The sequence below is a fragment of the Castor canadensis genome, chromosome 6, assembly GCF_047511655.1.
Source record: "Castor canadensis chromosome 6, mCasCan1.hap1v2, whole genome shotgun sequence".
NCBI lineage: Eukaryota > Metazoa > Chordata > Mammalia > Rodentia > Castoridae > Castor > Castor canadensis.
Genome location: NC_133391.1, coordinates 98986091 through 99003017, shown reverse-complemented (window position 1 = coordinate 99003017; position 16927 = coordinate 98986091). Strand labels below are relative to the sequence as shown.

At 34.3% G+C, this 16927-nt stretch overlaps 1 protein-coding gene across 11 annotated transcripts in view; it reads right to left on the bottom strand.

Moving 5' to 3' along the window:
- Kiaa0825 (KIAA0825 ortholog) overlaps positions 1–16927 on the bottom strand; it is a 420702-nt gene that overhangs the window by 204817 nt on the left and 198958 nt on the right. For 10 of the 11 annotated variants that reach the window (XR_012449106.1, XR_012449105.1, XM_074077071.1 and 7 more), the window contains 2 exons: positions 14981–15160; positions 7023–7247 (listed from right to left, as the gene is read on the bottom strand). Coding sequence is in view for 9 of the 11 variants with exons in the window: in XM_074077071.1 (XP_073933172.1) it covers positions 7023–7247; positions 14981–15160 (405 nt within the window). In the remaining 2 variants the exon portion in view is untranslated. Of the gene's footprint in view, positions 1–7022; positions 7248–14389; positions 14554–14980; positions 15161–16927 lie in introns of those variants that run through there. The other variant, XM_074077078.1, reaches the window with a different exon arrangement.

Below are 16927 nucleotides of genomic sequence, written 5' to 3'. Positions count from 1 at the left end.
ATATAGGTTGAATAAATTGGTCAAGGAACTAGTTCATGTTTACCTCTATTATTGTTCTTTGCTTCTTTGTGTCCCATGCTAGATGTACTTTCTACTAACACCTCTTAAGGGTAGGTATTTGTTAAGCATTCTTTTGGCCCCTCAGCTGATGATTCTATATGCCTTCCTTTGCTTGGTCTGTTTCTCTGACGGATGGATCAATCCTCCTTCTCTTGATCAGGGTTTCTCAATTTTGGCACCATTGCCATTTGGGGCTAGATAATTCTTTGTTGTGAGGAGCTGTCCTGTGCACTGGGGTGTTCAGCAGCATCTCTAGCCTTACCCACAAATGCCCTTCAGTTGTTACCTGGAAAATGTCTCTAGGCATTGCCAAAGTAAACCCTGGGAAAAAAATGGTCTGTGGTTGACAACCACCCTTTTTGATGATTCCAGAATCTTCAGTCCTGGCCTTCCTCCAGGTTTGCAATCTTGCAACTCCAATTCCCTGTGGGGCTTTCCCTTCTCTGTCCTAGTCAACATTAACTTGTTACAAAAATTCATTGTCTTCCTTCCAAACTAGGTTGGGCCTCCTCCCCTTTCCTTGCTTCCTTCCTTTTAAATATGCCATTGATCCTTCATACTCAATCAGTGATAAGGGACTGACAGTCCCTTATTTCTGACATCTGTTTCTCCTTGCTGAGAGCAGCCTAGGTTGCTGACCCAGTTCAAACCCCTCCTTACAAATGGCACCAGGCAGTGGAAGCGCTCTCTTAATTCACATCCATGCTTTAGGCTGAATCCAGCCCCTCCTCTACACTGTGAAACCAAATTCATATACAGTGCTATGAATCTTATTATCTAGTTGATCTGCTATAATTGTTTTTAGCTATTTTCCATTGTTACAAGATAAGCCTCCCCAGCCTTGGTGTCAAAACAATTCACAGCTCAGCCTCCTCCTGTTTCATAAACTTTCTCTATCATACCTTTAATGTGTTTATCCTCTGCTTTTAAGCCTCTGAATATCTTATTACTCTCAATGGAATGCCCTCCCTCTTCATGGTTCACCTATATTCCCCAACTCCAATGTTCTATCCCATCTTGTAAATTTATTTGACTATATTTATTTGAATATGTTATCCATATAACCATGTAGGTAATCAGATCCACATTGGATCACTCCATGTCATCTTTTGTATTATCATATATCATTGTGTTAGTCAGACCTTTCGTGGCTGTGACAGAATGCCCAACATAAACAACTTAGAGAGGAACGATTTATTTTGGCTCACAGGTTTCAGTCCATCATGGCAGGGAGATCAGAGCTGTGGCCTAGGAAGCACAGAAAGAGAATGCCCACACTATCTCGTTTCTTCTTTTTCCCTTTTTATTCTGGTGGGTCTTTCCCCCTTAGTTAATCCTCACTAGAAATGCTCTCACCAACACACCCAAAGGTGTTTCTCAATCCAGTCAAGTTGACAATCAAGATTAACCATCACAAGCATGCTGTTAGGTATGTCTTTGTAGGTTGTCTTCACAACTGGACTGAAATCTCCTCGGGAGCACAGGAACAGATCTTCTTCTGTATCCTACAGAACCAGACATAGCTCATTTCTCACAAACAGGAAAGCACCTAGTGCATAGTCCCTTGATAAATGTTTTCTTTTTATTCAAATGTCTTCTTCCTTATTTGTTTGTGTTTCATAGTCTCTCTTTTACTGTCAAGTATTTTACTTAAAAGTTTGTATTTTATATTCCCTCTATCCTAAAGTGGGTTTAAACACAGGTATTTGGCAATTTAAGTAGAAATCGGGTAAAGATTACCAACTCTTTTTACACCTGAACTTCTACTGATATTTTATTAACTCTGAGAACTCCAGGTTCTTAACTCTTCAAATAAAGTTTAAGGCAAATCCAATCAGGATCTTCAGGATGATGAAAAATGAATAAATCCATTCTACCAATCTTAAGGGCTCTGAGTCTATGATGATGTTAACAACACAGTAGTGCAGAGTCTTTTAATACCGCCACACCTGCAGTTTTCTTTAAATAAGTTAATATACATTTATGTAATATATTACGAGCCATCCAAATTTCAGAGCTAATAACATGATTAAAATGTTAGAATAAGCACAATATGGTAGATATTTTTGTGTATTTATCATTTCTTCCTTCCTATGAATTTAGTAGTGTAATAATATATTTATAGTATAAAACATGCAAAAAGGAAATTTATAACAAAAGGAAAGACAAAATGTCTTAAAATTAATTTTAAAAAAATTATTTATGAACACTACAAAATATCAATAACAATTTGTTGAATTATGATAATGTGATTTTTATGTTTAAAATCTGGGCTTCACACGTCACAATACAAAGGTCTGGTTCTAAGTTCACTGTTTCTCAGTTCCATGCTTTAATGGATCTCACAGGTGAAAAAGGCAGTTCACAAACACGCAGAGCTACAAGGAACAAGCTGTGCTTACAAAATCATGGCATTTATTTTTCAGTCTTAACCAGGCAAAGCTGTTGTTGATGTTCATCTAATAAATATCCATTATCCATGATGTCAGTTAGTTGTTCTTGCAAACAAATTGGAATGCATTTCATTTTTGTATTTTTAAGAAAAAAGCTCAAGAATTGCTGAAAGTTCATTTGAAATATTTTTAAACATATTAGAAAATTCTATATCTAAGTACTTAAGTGTATAGGTATGATATTTTCATGGGTGATATTGGTTTTTACAAAACTAGTATTTCTAGGTTTTATAAAATAAACTATATTAATGACTCTCTGTAGTACTTTGTGTATTTCTGCCACCAATATTCTTCTGAATCACCTACATGTGAACAATGGCACCTACACATTTTCTTTATGGTACTACCTCTGTTTCTTCTCTCTAGAATCCATTGTTTCAGTTAAAGCAATTATTCTAACAATTTTTCCATAAAACATTAGTTTCATTAAAAACATGAATTACTATTGAGAAAGTATCACCTCAAGTATATCTTTCATTTAATTGCTGTCAAAGAAACAAAAGAAAATAAAACTAGTTCTTTGTGTATTTGCTCTTTGAAACATAACGGAACACATAGGTAAAAGCTGACTTGTATCAGAACCAGCTGAATTTTTATCCAACTGTGTGGTAAATCTCCTACTGTAATTTATTATAATACTTATTTCTTTAAATCCTCAGTTTTTTTTTATATAATAGTATTTGCTGACAAAGAAATGAGGAAATGAATTTCAGTTTGTCACCATAGTGTTTCTCATGTTCTGTCATTTTCACTGTGTTAAGGACAAATGCTCCCTTAAGATTCTGGCTATTTTTCTTTTTAATTAGTTAGAATTTTTTAAGTCCTTTAAACATTTATCATTGTTTAGACAAATTTTGCAAAGACCATGATTATCTATCACTTGACTTAGAACACTGCAGAAAAAAATTACGAAAGTTTGTCTTCATGTTTTAGATGCTTTGGTTTGAAATCTTTTGTTAATCAAGACAGCTTCAAGCTATCTTTAGCTAATATTTCAAGGCACAATACTCACTTAGGAGGGATTTACATTTAACAATAATATATGGGAAGCCATATTTAAAATGGTTTTCCCACACCTTTATTGTTTGTTTGTTTGTTTTCACCAATTCTGATTGGATCTTCATTGTTTTGCCTTATGATATGACTGGGAAAGAGCTCATATTAGCAATAAAAATAAGTCTGAACTTTTTCACTTTGTCATTGTGTGCATTTCTTGTATTCAAATACAGCTGATTTAATGATTCACAGGAATATGTTACACTTACTTGTATGTTTTTGGAGGATTAGTTTTGTTGAAACCAGATTCTACAGTACAAAGGACAACTTTGAGGCATTATTGGATGAAGAAAGCTAAAAGAGTAAGGTCTTCCTGACTATCACTTTCCCTCCAATATTGTGGCACTTCTGCCCCCTTGAGCTTCCTCACATTTTGTCCCCAACATAGAATTTAACTGGGTCACTCACAGATGGACGGACGATTCCATTGACAATATGCATGAGATTAAAGTTTAATTGTTTCTTTCTTCTCACACACCAAAGAACTATACATTCCTTGATGTTTGCATCCATTATACTAGATACTAGATATATTTATAGTTTATCTCCAACCTTAATCACAGTGCCTGATAGGTAAGTAGTCACTCTCTTAGCAAATACCTGTTGAATATAATAGACAACTTAGTGCCCAGAAAGTAAATATTGTCTGATTTGTACAGTAGCCTTCCCCTCCCACCCTGAGACACCGTCCAAGATGGCCAGGGGACGCTTGAAACTAGTAGAGTCCAGTAGAGTACTGGACCCTATATATGCTTTGTTTTTTCCTACACATACATACCTAGAGTGAAATTTAATTTATGAATTAGGTACTATCAGAGATTAACAATCAAAGAGAAGAGTTATAAAACTACTATAATAAAATTATGTGAATGTGGATTCTCTTAAAAGAATCAAGACAAATATTCATATTTTTGGGCTACAGTTGACTGAAACTGCAGAAAGCAAAATCATGGAAAAAGAGTGAAAAGAAAGGTCAAGAAGTGCCAATCTAAAGTCTCCATAGCATTTCAGAGAGCAGGAAGGAAGCACAATGACATTCCTTATTGTCATAGCCACGAAGGATGCACAAAATGGTTCACAAAGTCACTTTCTTCTGTCACTTTCTTTTATATATTCATGTGATCTGATTCCTCTTTGTGGCTTTCTAGATATTGTACTTCTATATTTAGTGAGAATTTATGGAAAATATTATTTAGAAAGGAAAACTCTGACAACTGATGGCTATAAAGGAAGCATGTTTTTTGGAACCAGAGATTCTTTGAAATAATATGGAGGAATTCCAAAATGCTCTTTAGAAAGCAAAATTATTTATGAATACAAGGATTTGAAGGCTGCAATCAAAATAGTGCTACTCATACAGCCTGATATGTTAACTATACATTGTGCCTCCTGAATTGCTCAAAATGAATGAAATATCGCAAAGCAGAACGAAGGAGAGGCTGCAACAATTCTTAGGTAAGGAAGAACTCAGTAATGAAAAGGTGACATTTTCCAAATTCAATTAAATGACTTTACTGGATTCAAAGGCAGTTTAATAGGGCTTGGACAGAATTAAAGCATTACTATGAAAGGTCACACTTAGATAATTGATTTGAGTTTGTAACATAAGGTCGCTGGATAAGAGGCACATTACTTAGGATCTCCATGGAGAAGAATGAAAGAAAGGCTAGTCCCTTCAATTGACTTTTGTAGGTTCAGCTGGGGTATTTTATTGTTGAAAGTTTCTTTAGAGTTGGTGAAAAAATATTCTTCTTTAAAGAAAAATATGAAAGGAAAAAGTTTTATTTTATTTATTTATTTTTCTTTTCTTTTCTTTTATCATTTTTACATTTACTTACATGTATATACAATTGTTTGTGCCCTCCTCCCCAAAAAGTGTTATTTTAGAATATTAAAAGAAGATTCACAAATACCAATATATACTATTCATTCAAAGAAATTTTGTGAAAATTCGGGGAAACAGCTAGGTTTCTATGAAGAAATCTTTGAAAAAGAGAAAGCTTGCCAGGCACCAGTGGCTCACACTTGTAATCCTAGCTACTTGGGAGGCTGAGATAAGGAGGATCATGGTTCGAGGCCAGCTTGGGCAAAAAGCATTTGCAAGACCCCATCTCAACCAACAGCTGGGCACTGTAGAGAGTGCCTGTCATCCCAAGCTATGTGGGAGGCTGAGATCCAGGAGATTATGGTTCCAGGCCAGCCCCACCAAAAAAGTTTGTGAGACCCCATCTCAACAGAAAAAAAACTGAGCATGGTGGCATACCTGTCATCTGAGAGACAGAGTGAGGTTAAAAAAGGAGGATCACAGTCCAGGCCAGCCTGGGCAGAAAGTGAGACCCTGTCAGAGCAAAAAGGGCTGAAGGTGGGGCTTAAGTGGTAACACTTCTGCCTTGCAAGCATAAAGCCCTGGGGGGGTGGGGGGATAGAAAGGGAGAGACAGAGAAAACTTTATTAATAAAATAAGTGTGAAATGTAGATAACTGATAGCTCTTAAATATGCTTCCTAGGTTCTCTGAATGATGCATTAAGTTCAGAACCACAGGTATGTTACCCGTCAGAAAAATAAATGTAGTTAACAAACTGAGTGCTCTTTTGAACTTAAAAACTGTACATGTAGGTGTGTTAAGAGAAAATAAATTAATAATTGGTGGTTGCAGAGAAAAAGAAAAAGGAAGGAATAATTAGAGTGAATATCAGAGTAATCTTTTGTGTGTGTGTGTGTGTGTGTGTGTGTGTGTGTTGGTACTGACTGGATGTTGAACTCAGGACTTCACTCTAACACTGGAGCCACACCCCATTGGGGGATAGGGTTTCTCATTTTGTACGTGGGCCAGCCTGAACTGTGACTCTCCTATTTATGCTTCCCTCTTGGCTGGGATGACAGGTGTGTCCCACCATACCCAGCAACTGATTGAGATGGAGTCCCTCTAACTTTTTTCCCAGCCTTCCCAATCTCAGCCTTCCAAACAACTGGGATTACAGATATAAATCACTGCACCTGGCCCAAAGTAATCTTTTTGAGGGTATAACTCTTAGATTACTCACTACATAAAGAGTATTAGTCAAAATCATGTGACTAGTCTGTGAACATTAACACAAAAACAAAATATCACAGAAAATTCTGAACTATCAGTTAAATAAGAATGAACATTTCAGTCATTTTAATTTCTGGTTTACTTGTTTATGTAACTCACAGTAAAAAAAAATAAGGTGGAAGAAAGATTAATATAGTTCACCAATCTTATAATCTTTAGAATTTTATTCAATTGAATATCCTAAAAAAAAACCCAAAAAACCTGCTTCTTGGACTGGAGGTATGGCTCAAGTGGTAGAGTCCCTATTTTGCAAGTGTGAAGCCCTGAGTTCAAACCCCAGTCCTATCAGAAGAAGGAAAAAAACTCAAAAAATACTTCTTTGTGGGTTGGTTTCTTAAAGAAGAACAAATACACTTACCTCTGTTTGATTCATTCCTTTTGTTTTCTTTTGGAATGTAATTCCATTCTTGTGGAATAGTCTCAAGCAGATGGTCAGGAATGCGGGGCTTGCTTAAGTTTGTCTCTCTGCTTCTCCGAGAGCTCGTCACAGATACTATCTGCTGCACAGTGTCCTTGACAGCGCCAGTCAGTGCCAGTCTCAAGCATCGGATGACCTCTGGCTCAGATGCCACATTCCCTGAGACTTGAAAAACAGATGGTGTGTTGCGGTTAGCAGAGCCTAGCAATCAGTGTGCCTCATTCCTCTGGGAATGCTGAATCACAGTAATCTAGTTTAAAACTCCAGGAAAGGAGAGCTGATTGTAACTGAGAAATCATACAATTGACAATTAGTTCACACAGCATTAAAAACTTCTTCCTGTTAATAAAGACACTGCAATTGAAATTATGGTAAATAACAATATTTACTGGTAGTTTTAGGCTCTGATGGCAAAATACAAGTGGTATGACATTCTTAGATAATAAGTTGGCAATACTACCAAAATCTTTAATCTGGAAATATAGCATAAGAACCTGGGTTTGATTCCTAGCACCACCAAAAAAGAAAGACAGATGGAAAATACAGAAAAAAAAAAACTTGAACATTTTATTTCCATATCAACTCATTTATTCCTTTCTGTAGGACAAATCTAAATTCTAAGAAATTAATCAGCTACTCAAGAAGCAGAGATTGGGGAGATTGTAATTCAAGGTCAGAAAGAAATTAGTGAGACTCCATCTCAATAAATAGCCAGCATGCTGGTGCGTGCCTATGGTCCCAGGCAGTAGGCAGGCAGAATTAGAGTAAGAGGCTAGTCATGGGCAAAAAAAGAAAAAAAGAAAAAAATCGAGACCCTAACTGAAAAATAACTAAAGCAAAAAGGACTGGGATTGCAGTTCAAGTTGTGGAGTACCTACTTAGTAAGCACAAGGCTCTGAGTTCAAGCTCCAGTACTGCCAAAAAATTAAGGCTATGTAAGAGATATAAAGAAAGATTAAAAACTATGTAAATGTCCAGTAATAAGTGATTTTTAAAAATTAGCTCTCATATAGTTATCTGTACAATAAGTTATAGATTTTGTAGTTTAAAAATAAGCCGGTTGTAAAAGAGTACGGTGTTCTATTTTTACTTAAAAATACACATCAAGTCACACACATAAAAAAATTAAAGGATATACTCTCTAATGTTAATGTTAATTGTGACTGTCAGTGACTGTTAGGATTTCAAGTAATTTTTTTCCTTTCTTCTCTTTTATTCTTTCTTCCTGCCTTCTTTCTTTCTTTCTTCCCTTCTTCCTTCCTTCTTGTCTGCCTTCCTGACATCATAAATTCATGGAAGGGCCTGTATAATAATTAGTATCCATTCGGATGAACTCGTGGGAGCTATGGATGAAATATATTTAGATATGGATGAAATATATCTAGACTATCCAAAAATTTTAGGAAGCCAGAAATACTTCCATGTTTATTTCTTTTAAAATAAAATCAAGTTCTTGAAAATGATTCTCTAAGAATTATTTAAAAATTAAATGAGGTGATTTATGTAAAGTACTCAGAATAGCAACTGGCACATAGTAGGTACAATGTAAGTATGTATTTGTTATTTTTATTAATGCCTGAGAGGTTTTTTTAGAAAAATTACAATGTTATGGTATAGGATAGCCAGCATGTATCTAATAAAAGGTCCTGAAACAAGACAGCTTGAGCACTAGATGCTATGTAGAGGATTAAACATGCTCCTATCAATGCCTATGATAGGTATAAAATACAGATAAAGAACAAAGAAAAGGAGAAATTGGAGGAAGAGGGAATAGGAAAAAAAAGGAAGAAATGCAGATGAATGAACTCAGGACTTGAAGCTTGCAAAGAAGTCATTTTACTGCTTGAGTCATGCCTCCAGCCCATTTTGCTCTGGTTATTTTATCTTTTTTGTTTTTGATTATTTTAATCATTAATACCTATATGTTTCCATAATCAATGTAATGATAATCATCATATTGTCTTCCTTGTCTAAGGAATGTCACTGAGTGTAGGAGGAGGGAGGTTCTCTCAAGCTTCCTAGTTTCTATGGAAAATCACCAAAACGAGTTCTACACTTGAAAAACATTCCAAGGTGGAATTTTTAGCAAAGATTTATTTTTGTGTAATGGGATAAAATAGAAGAAGTGGGAGAAAAGAAGGAGAAACATTTCCTGCTCCTCATGCAGGAAATGGGAGTAAAGACTCAGAATGGTGGTTCTAACCACACATGTTCATGTCCTCTAGCAACCCCTAATTATTAGACAATGGATCTGGGTGCCTGAGACAGATTCTGCTTGTTATTTTAAGACATGGAGATGTGATCTAGGCTTACCCAAATCACAGGAACCATAGGTCAATTTTAGGAATTCTCTTTGCTAGGCATGTCTTTCATTTTCTTTTTAAAAAATTTTTTTATTGTCATATTATTGTTGTGTTTGGGGTACATTGTGACATTTACAAAAGTGCTTACAATATATCTTAGTTAAATTCACCCCTTCCATCATTCTTGGAGATGGGGTCTCTCCAGGCAGGCCTCAAACAGCGACTTTCCAGATCTCAGTCTCCCAATTAGCTAGGATTACAGGCATGAGCCATCCAGCACCAAGTCTTACCCAGAATATTTTCAAATGTTAGAGTGAGTACTTAGATTTATAAGACACACAGCATAGAGATCCTATGTACTAACCCCAAGACCAGCTGCTGTAAACTCAATATTAATTCTAGATTATTAGCATAATGGAGAGAAGCAAAAAAAAAAAAGTGCCACCCAAAATGATAATAATTTTATTGTTATTATAATTTGAGTTTTTCATATTAAATTAGCTGAAACAAAAGCAAAGAAACATAAAATTCTGGTTGTGTCATATAAACTAAAGAATCCCTCCATCATCTAATTTTCTAATATTTCAAACCAATATTAAAAGTATGGGAACTTTATTTAATCTAGAAGGGAACACAGTGTCCTTACCTACAAAAACAGTGAGGTGGGAGGGCAGGAAGGGCTGGACAAGAAGATATTTATGTTCTTTCTTAGTTTTCAGTTTCTGTGACTCTATTTAAAATGACTAAAAAGAAAATAAATATTTCACAGCCAAGTACATACAAAATCAATATGGGCCATGACTCTGCTACTTTCTTTACAGCACAGTAATCAGGAGTCCTTAGAAAAAGGCTGAGTGATGATCATAAGCCAAAAATGAGCTCAAGGTCTCAGCAGCATTTCTAAGAAGGATATAAACCAGTTTATGTATGTTCATATTTTCATTAAGATACTAATTGTTCATCAATTCATGAGTAAAGTCTCAAAATTTGATAGTGATACAAGAAAGAAAGAAACTTCATTACTCTTAAAATTTCTGTAATTTCAAAGAATCAGAACAAACGTAGTTCAGTGAGTTTTTCAGACTGCCTCTACGAAAAATGTTATATGTACACAGAATAACCTAATTTGGCATTATAAAAGTAATGGAAATTACATTTGAATGTGTTTCTAAGTAAAAGGCTTTGGTATAAAAAAAGTATTCTTTTAATAAATTGACTAATCAGGAGCCATTGGAAAAGTTTTCTGATAAGTTATAAGTAATTATGGAGAAAAAGTAACAAAATGTCATGTTACTATATTTTCTTTGCTTACAAAATTAAAGTTTTCTCTGATACTTTAAAACTTTAGATAATAGAAATAAAACATTTTAATTTGGACATGATCGAATTATCTTTTTTTAAATAATGAAACTGATTAAGCAGATAGTAAGTGATGAACCAGCCAGGCAAGGATATATTTAGTAAGCTTCTCTCCAGCAAAAAACCTTTGATAAGAAAATTAATGTGAGAAAGGGTATGATCAAGTATGTAATACACATATCTGAGAATGTCACACTGAAACTCCTTATTTTGTACAATTGATATAGGTTAATCAAAAGAGAAAAAAGAATGAATTTTTTTACAAAGAAAATGAAAAAGACATAGATTGGGAGAAATTTTATCAATATATGTATATGACAAACAACTTATGTCCAAAATATATAAAGAACTCTTTACAACTCAATAAGACAAACAAGTAGTCAAAAGTTTTGAATAGATATTTTACAAAAAAGGAATCAAATTGCTGTTAAGGACAGGAAGAAGTGTTCAATTTCATTAATCATGAAGAAAATGTACATGAAAACTACATGAGATAATACTATGAACTTCTTAGAAGGACCAAAATCAAAGAGAGCATCTCAAGGATTGGCAAGGATATGAATGAATTCTTATACATTGTTGGTGGGAATGTAGAAAGGTAAACTGCTTTGTAAAGCACCTCAGTAATTTCTTTGGAAGTTAAATGTATACTTATATGATCTAGGATTTCCACTTCTAAGTAGTTACCAAAAGAAAAATGAAAACAGATATTCTCCCAAAGACTTGTGCATCAATGTTCTTTGCAGCTTTATTCATTATAGCCACAAACTAGAAACAACCCAAGTGTCCATCCAATGCAACAATGAATAAAGTAGAAAATACCGGTCAGTGAAATACTACTTAGTGAATACTTTTCAGCAATGAAAAGAAATAAATATTATCTGAGCATAATATAAGCAAATAAACCAGACCAAAAAAATAGATTTCTACTTATATAGTATTCTAGAATAGTCCAAAGTAACCATCATGACAGGAAGTATTTGAGTATCTTCTTGGGTTAGTATTTGATGGGTGAATTGGTTATAAAAGGAATGAAAGAACCTCTGGAGATGATGGAAATTTTCTGTATTTTTGTTGTGGTGATTGTCACAATGGTTTCTACATTGATCAAACTTATCGATTGTTTTCTTGAAAGAGTGAATTTTCTTGTATGGAAGTTAGATCTCAATGAAGTATTTTTTTAAAGTTTTTAAAAAGTGGATTACAAATAGAGACACTGGATGGACGACCAAATAAAAGGCTCAGGATAAGTGGCTACAATGTAGAAGTCAGTCTTCCAGTTTTTTAATGCAGTATTACTGTGTAACATCTCCCCACACAGTGCTGCAAAGGTAAACCACTGTAAACTAACTTCAGCAACAAGAAAACAACTCAGCATGTATGTGCATTGGAAAGAGCTCTTCTTTAAAGATCTTTGTGTGACTGAGGAGAATGAGCAGAGAACCAAAGTGGAAACTTTGGATTTCAAAGCCTGAGTGGGAAATTTTGCTAAGTTACTGAAACCTTTCTTCCTAAAAGCTATGAGAGAGTTAAGAAAACTGATTCAGAAAACAAAAGTAAGGCCAAAGTCAAATTGAAGAGCGACATGAATGGTAGTTGTTTGTATGTTACTATAATATTATGCAGGACATTTTTGATAATATTTTCCTCACTGACAAACCAATTTTGGCAGTGAGTTAAAAACCAGTTGCCAGTTGAAGTAATTTATGACTTGATATTTTCATTTGCCCAGTGACTTGATCTTCTTTGAAAATATAGGCCTGCAATGATTACCACAAAATCTGTTTTTTACAGAAAGCACTGGCTTTTCAAATGTCTACATTTCATCCTTAACTTTTTTATATGTCTGTGTTTTATAATCTATTAAAATGGTATTGTCATTCTTGTTTTTCCCTCCCTGGCTCATGTTCATTCTAAGAAGCCATGTGCTAGCTTTCTAATTATAAAATCAGACTTTATATTTCATTACAGAATTCATATATTCATTAAGCTAAGCATCTCAAAAATTTTAGTCTAATAGAAAAAGTAAAGAGAAAAAACATGGTCGGTGAGTTAGGAGATCTGGTTTCTTGCTTTTAGTCTGTCCCCTTAATTGGCTGACAATCTGAGACGAGTCTCTTAATACCTTCAGCTTTGGTTTACTCTGCAATAAGATGAGAATATTTGCCACTTCATCTTGGTCTTTCCACCCCAAAATGATATGACTGATGTTTTATGAATCAGCTTAGGCTGAAATCTTTGGCAGTGTTTCAGCAAGAAGAAAATACGCCAGTGAAAATTTTAAATGTACTCCAGTGGATCTGGGTAAGTACCTTGTATTTACTGGAGCATGGATCTATTAGTGTTGAAGTATAAATATTGTAGGATAATGATTATGTGTCTCAGCTACATTTCCTGTTAACACGTTTTTCCAATTAAACAGAAGTCATAGTAAAAGTCTTAATTTTGTTATGAATAAATACATTGTTTATTTTGTTAGCATTTGTTAAATAACCATGGTTGACAACAGAAGAGAAAGAAAACTTCTGAAATGTTTCAGAGAGAAAAGAGGATGATAAAGATCCTTACAACCACTGTCAGTCTTAAGTTCCAGAGAAATTCAAGATCCAGACGACATTTAAGGTTAATGGAGAAATGGCTCATACAAAGGCCAAGGAATTTTTTTTTTATTTAACAATTTGAAGTTCAATTCCCTTGAGTCTTCCCACACAATTTGGGCTATACAAATATGTGTAACACTTGTTTCCAAAGACTTGTCTGACTTCCTGGAGAAGCATTTGTTCAATATGTAGGTAAAGAGAAGATAAATTAGGAGCAAGTAACTCACTCTTTACAACACCCGAAGAACCACTGATATCTTCTAACTCATTTTCAGTACAGTTTGCATTGTCAAAAGTAGTTTAAGAACTTAATACCTGAAGGGTAAATAGTGGTTGAAGCATGAAGGTCAGTAATTCCTCGTAATCTTGCAAGAGAATCCTGCTCTTACTTCCTAAAACATCCAAAAATAGCAGAGGGTGGTGGGCTTTCTAAGTTGTTTTTCTTCCAGTTAAGGAAAGACTATATCAGAAGCACAATAAGCTCTAATTCATTCTTTGTACCTAGCAATCTATCCCTCCTTTATGCAAACAGGAATCAAAGGGGTAATGCATGGAAACTAGGAAATAAAACTTTGAATGGAGATAACTATTACAGAATCTTCAGTGATACATTCAGATTTTTGAAACCATTACATAAAGGTATCTATTCCTATTTTGCAGGGATGATGACCAAGAGAAGATGAAACCTAGTGACTTTAAGATAGCTAAAATGATATTCAAGTATTCTGTAGAGGATAGTCAGAAAGTCCAGGAAGAATGAAGACATAAATCTGAGCCTGTTAGATTTTTCAATAGAGTCTAGGAAATATTTTGTGAAAATGCTGGCTCCAAAGCAGTACAAAAGAAAGCTTATAGGTTGAAGTCCAAATGTAAATGATGTAAATGACTAATAGAATTAATAGAATAACAGGATAATGAATTAATGAATTCATGGAATGACAAGATAATGATAATAATATTTATCTAAATCTTCATCCTTTGTTTCCCCAAGATATTAAATATTAAAGGTAGAATATTAAGGATGAAATAATGTGAGAATTTTTACCTGGCTTGCAGGTGTGTCAGTCCATCAACACCTCCTGCTCAGATCAACAACCTTCCCTGCCTCTCTAGTTGAAGGCAGAAGAACAGAACAGGTGGGGAAAACATATTGTCCCCAAAGGACACACTTGCTTTGTAGAGAGGCACTATGTACATAATAATAAATGCCTAGAATATTTAAAGAAAATTAACTAGTAGTATCACTCATTAACTTGTTGAATAAATGCAGTAAATTCTCACAAAATACTTTTCACATCTTATTGATAACTTATACGTTCCTCAGCAATACATTCCCTGTAGTAAATATTAAATTTAAACTTTATAACAGAATGCTTCCGTAAAATTAAAAAAAGAAAAAATCTACATTAGCTAATCTTCCCCCTCAAACTCGACCTACTTTATCCCAAGTGTATCACATTTGACAAGAATTAATGTTTTATGATTTCTAACAGAAACTTTTATAATGAAAAGATAAAAGGTAAACGTTTGCAAACAACAGATTCAGCAAAATCAATAACAAAACTTTAAAAATATGTTTAAAGGTATTTTAGGTATTAATAAAGCACTTCATTTATAAACAGTAAATTTCTCATACCTGGAATGCTGTATAAAAAGTCCCATAATTGTTCTTCTTCTATGTAGCTCACAAAAACATTTCCAAATATTTGTGGAGAAAAACTGCAATGGTACAGTATGTTAAAAATGGCTTCCATCATGCTAGATCCTTGGTTTGGATTGCTTTCTGTGTCAGAAACTTGTTCTCGGAAGATGCATTCTTGGAAAGAATACATATGATTTAGTAAGGTAGGTATGTAGGTGTTAACGAATATGATTAAATTCTTCTCCTTACCTTAGCATAACCATAAAGCTATGAAATATATTTGATAAATATTTTCATAAGAGAAATACCACACTTTCAGATAAAGAGTTCATCCAACCTAATATTGTTTCTGAGATACCCATAGATATTTATTGAAAAAAGTGAAAACTGAGAAAGACCACAATGACATCACTTCAAAGGGCAATGATAGTTTCCCTGCATGTCAGAATTTTTCTTTATCTTAAAGAAAACATTTTTTGTTTATTTTTCTCATCTAAATATTATAAAATTCATTCTAGAAATTGTTTTAAAATCCAAACAAGTCAGAAAACTAAAATTGCACTGAGGGAAAATTCACAATAATAGTGTTTTCAAAATTATGTAATCAATTCAGCAAATAAATTTATGAATGTTTCCCAAACCCACTAACAATGTTAGTTTAGAATGAAGAGATGTTTTCCCATGGGTTCCATGTTACAATTATATCAGGAATTCTACAAAAATAGGGCCATTTTAATTGCCTGCTTCATCCTTCTACAGTCTTCATTAAGGCTTCCTCAAAGATTAGTAACCAAAAGTTCCTGTACTATTGCATCTATGGGATGGATGGAAAGGTGAAATAATAATTTCTATTTTGTTTAGATAACAAGCAGCATCATAGAGAGCAAAAATATTTATTGAATGAAATAATAAACTTGTATCTTATATTTTAAATATCATGTACAAATGTAATCTAGAGTCTTTTGAAATGAGTATATTTGTTTATTCTTGCTTACTTATGAGCTCATCACTTTGTTTCCTCCCAAAAATTTTCTTTCTGAGATTTTATTTTAAAGATCTAGAGGAGTCCACTATTACTTGCTAACTTAAAAATAGCACCATAGAATTTATACAGAGGGCATTTACTGTTTTTTTGCTTCCTAATATCTATCTCAAACAAGTTAAAATTTCTTTAGGTAGTTATCTCTGCCCCTATCTACCTCCCTTCCCCCACCCCACTCCATACATCCAGTCCCAGTTTACTTGGCTTGAGTGGAGTAGATTCAACTACTTGGTGTGGGCATGTGACCAAAGCCTGACCAATCAGAGCCTCACACACACACACACACACACACACACACACAGACGCACGCATGCACACACACACCCATCAAGAGTAATCAGTTTGTGAATAAGCAGGTAACTTGGCAAAAATCCTTGCTGTAATAATTGATAGAGCAGTGTTCTTTTTCTACTGGGTTTTCTAAGCTAGTAGAAAGTAGGCTGGAAGTTGTTGCTGGTAGCCATTTGAGGAAGAACTGGACTAAGAATAAATCTGCTACAGTAAGAAGCAGATCCAAGAGACTGAGAGAATTTCCCTGATGAGATAATACTGTTTAAGAACCTGGTTCAGCATGGCCCATCCATTTAGTCTGACAGAATTGAGAAATTTCACTTTTTTGGTTAAATATGGTGAATTTGGATTTCTGTCACATTCTAAAGGGTTTTGAATTTTTTTTAATCAAGCATAAAATGTGAAATGGCAAATAATTCTAATTCGAGCATCCATAATTTCATCTTTTCTATCCAACCTTCTCCCCTCCCTTCTCTCCAATCCATGTTATATACAGTAATTCATTGTCCTTCATGTCAGCCCAGTGTTTCACCTTGCTGCTACACCAGTTCCTTAGTCTGATGACCCAGAATTTCCACAATCTTTCCCAAAATTATGGCCCCATTCTC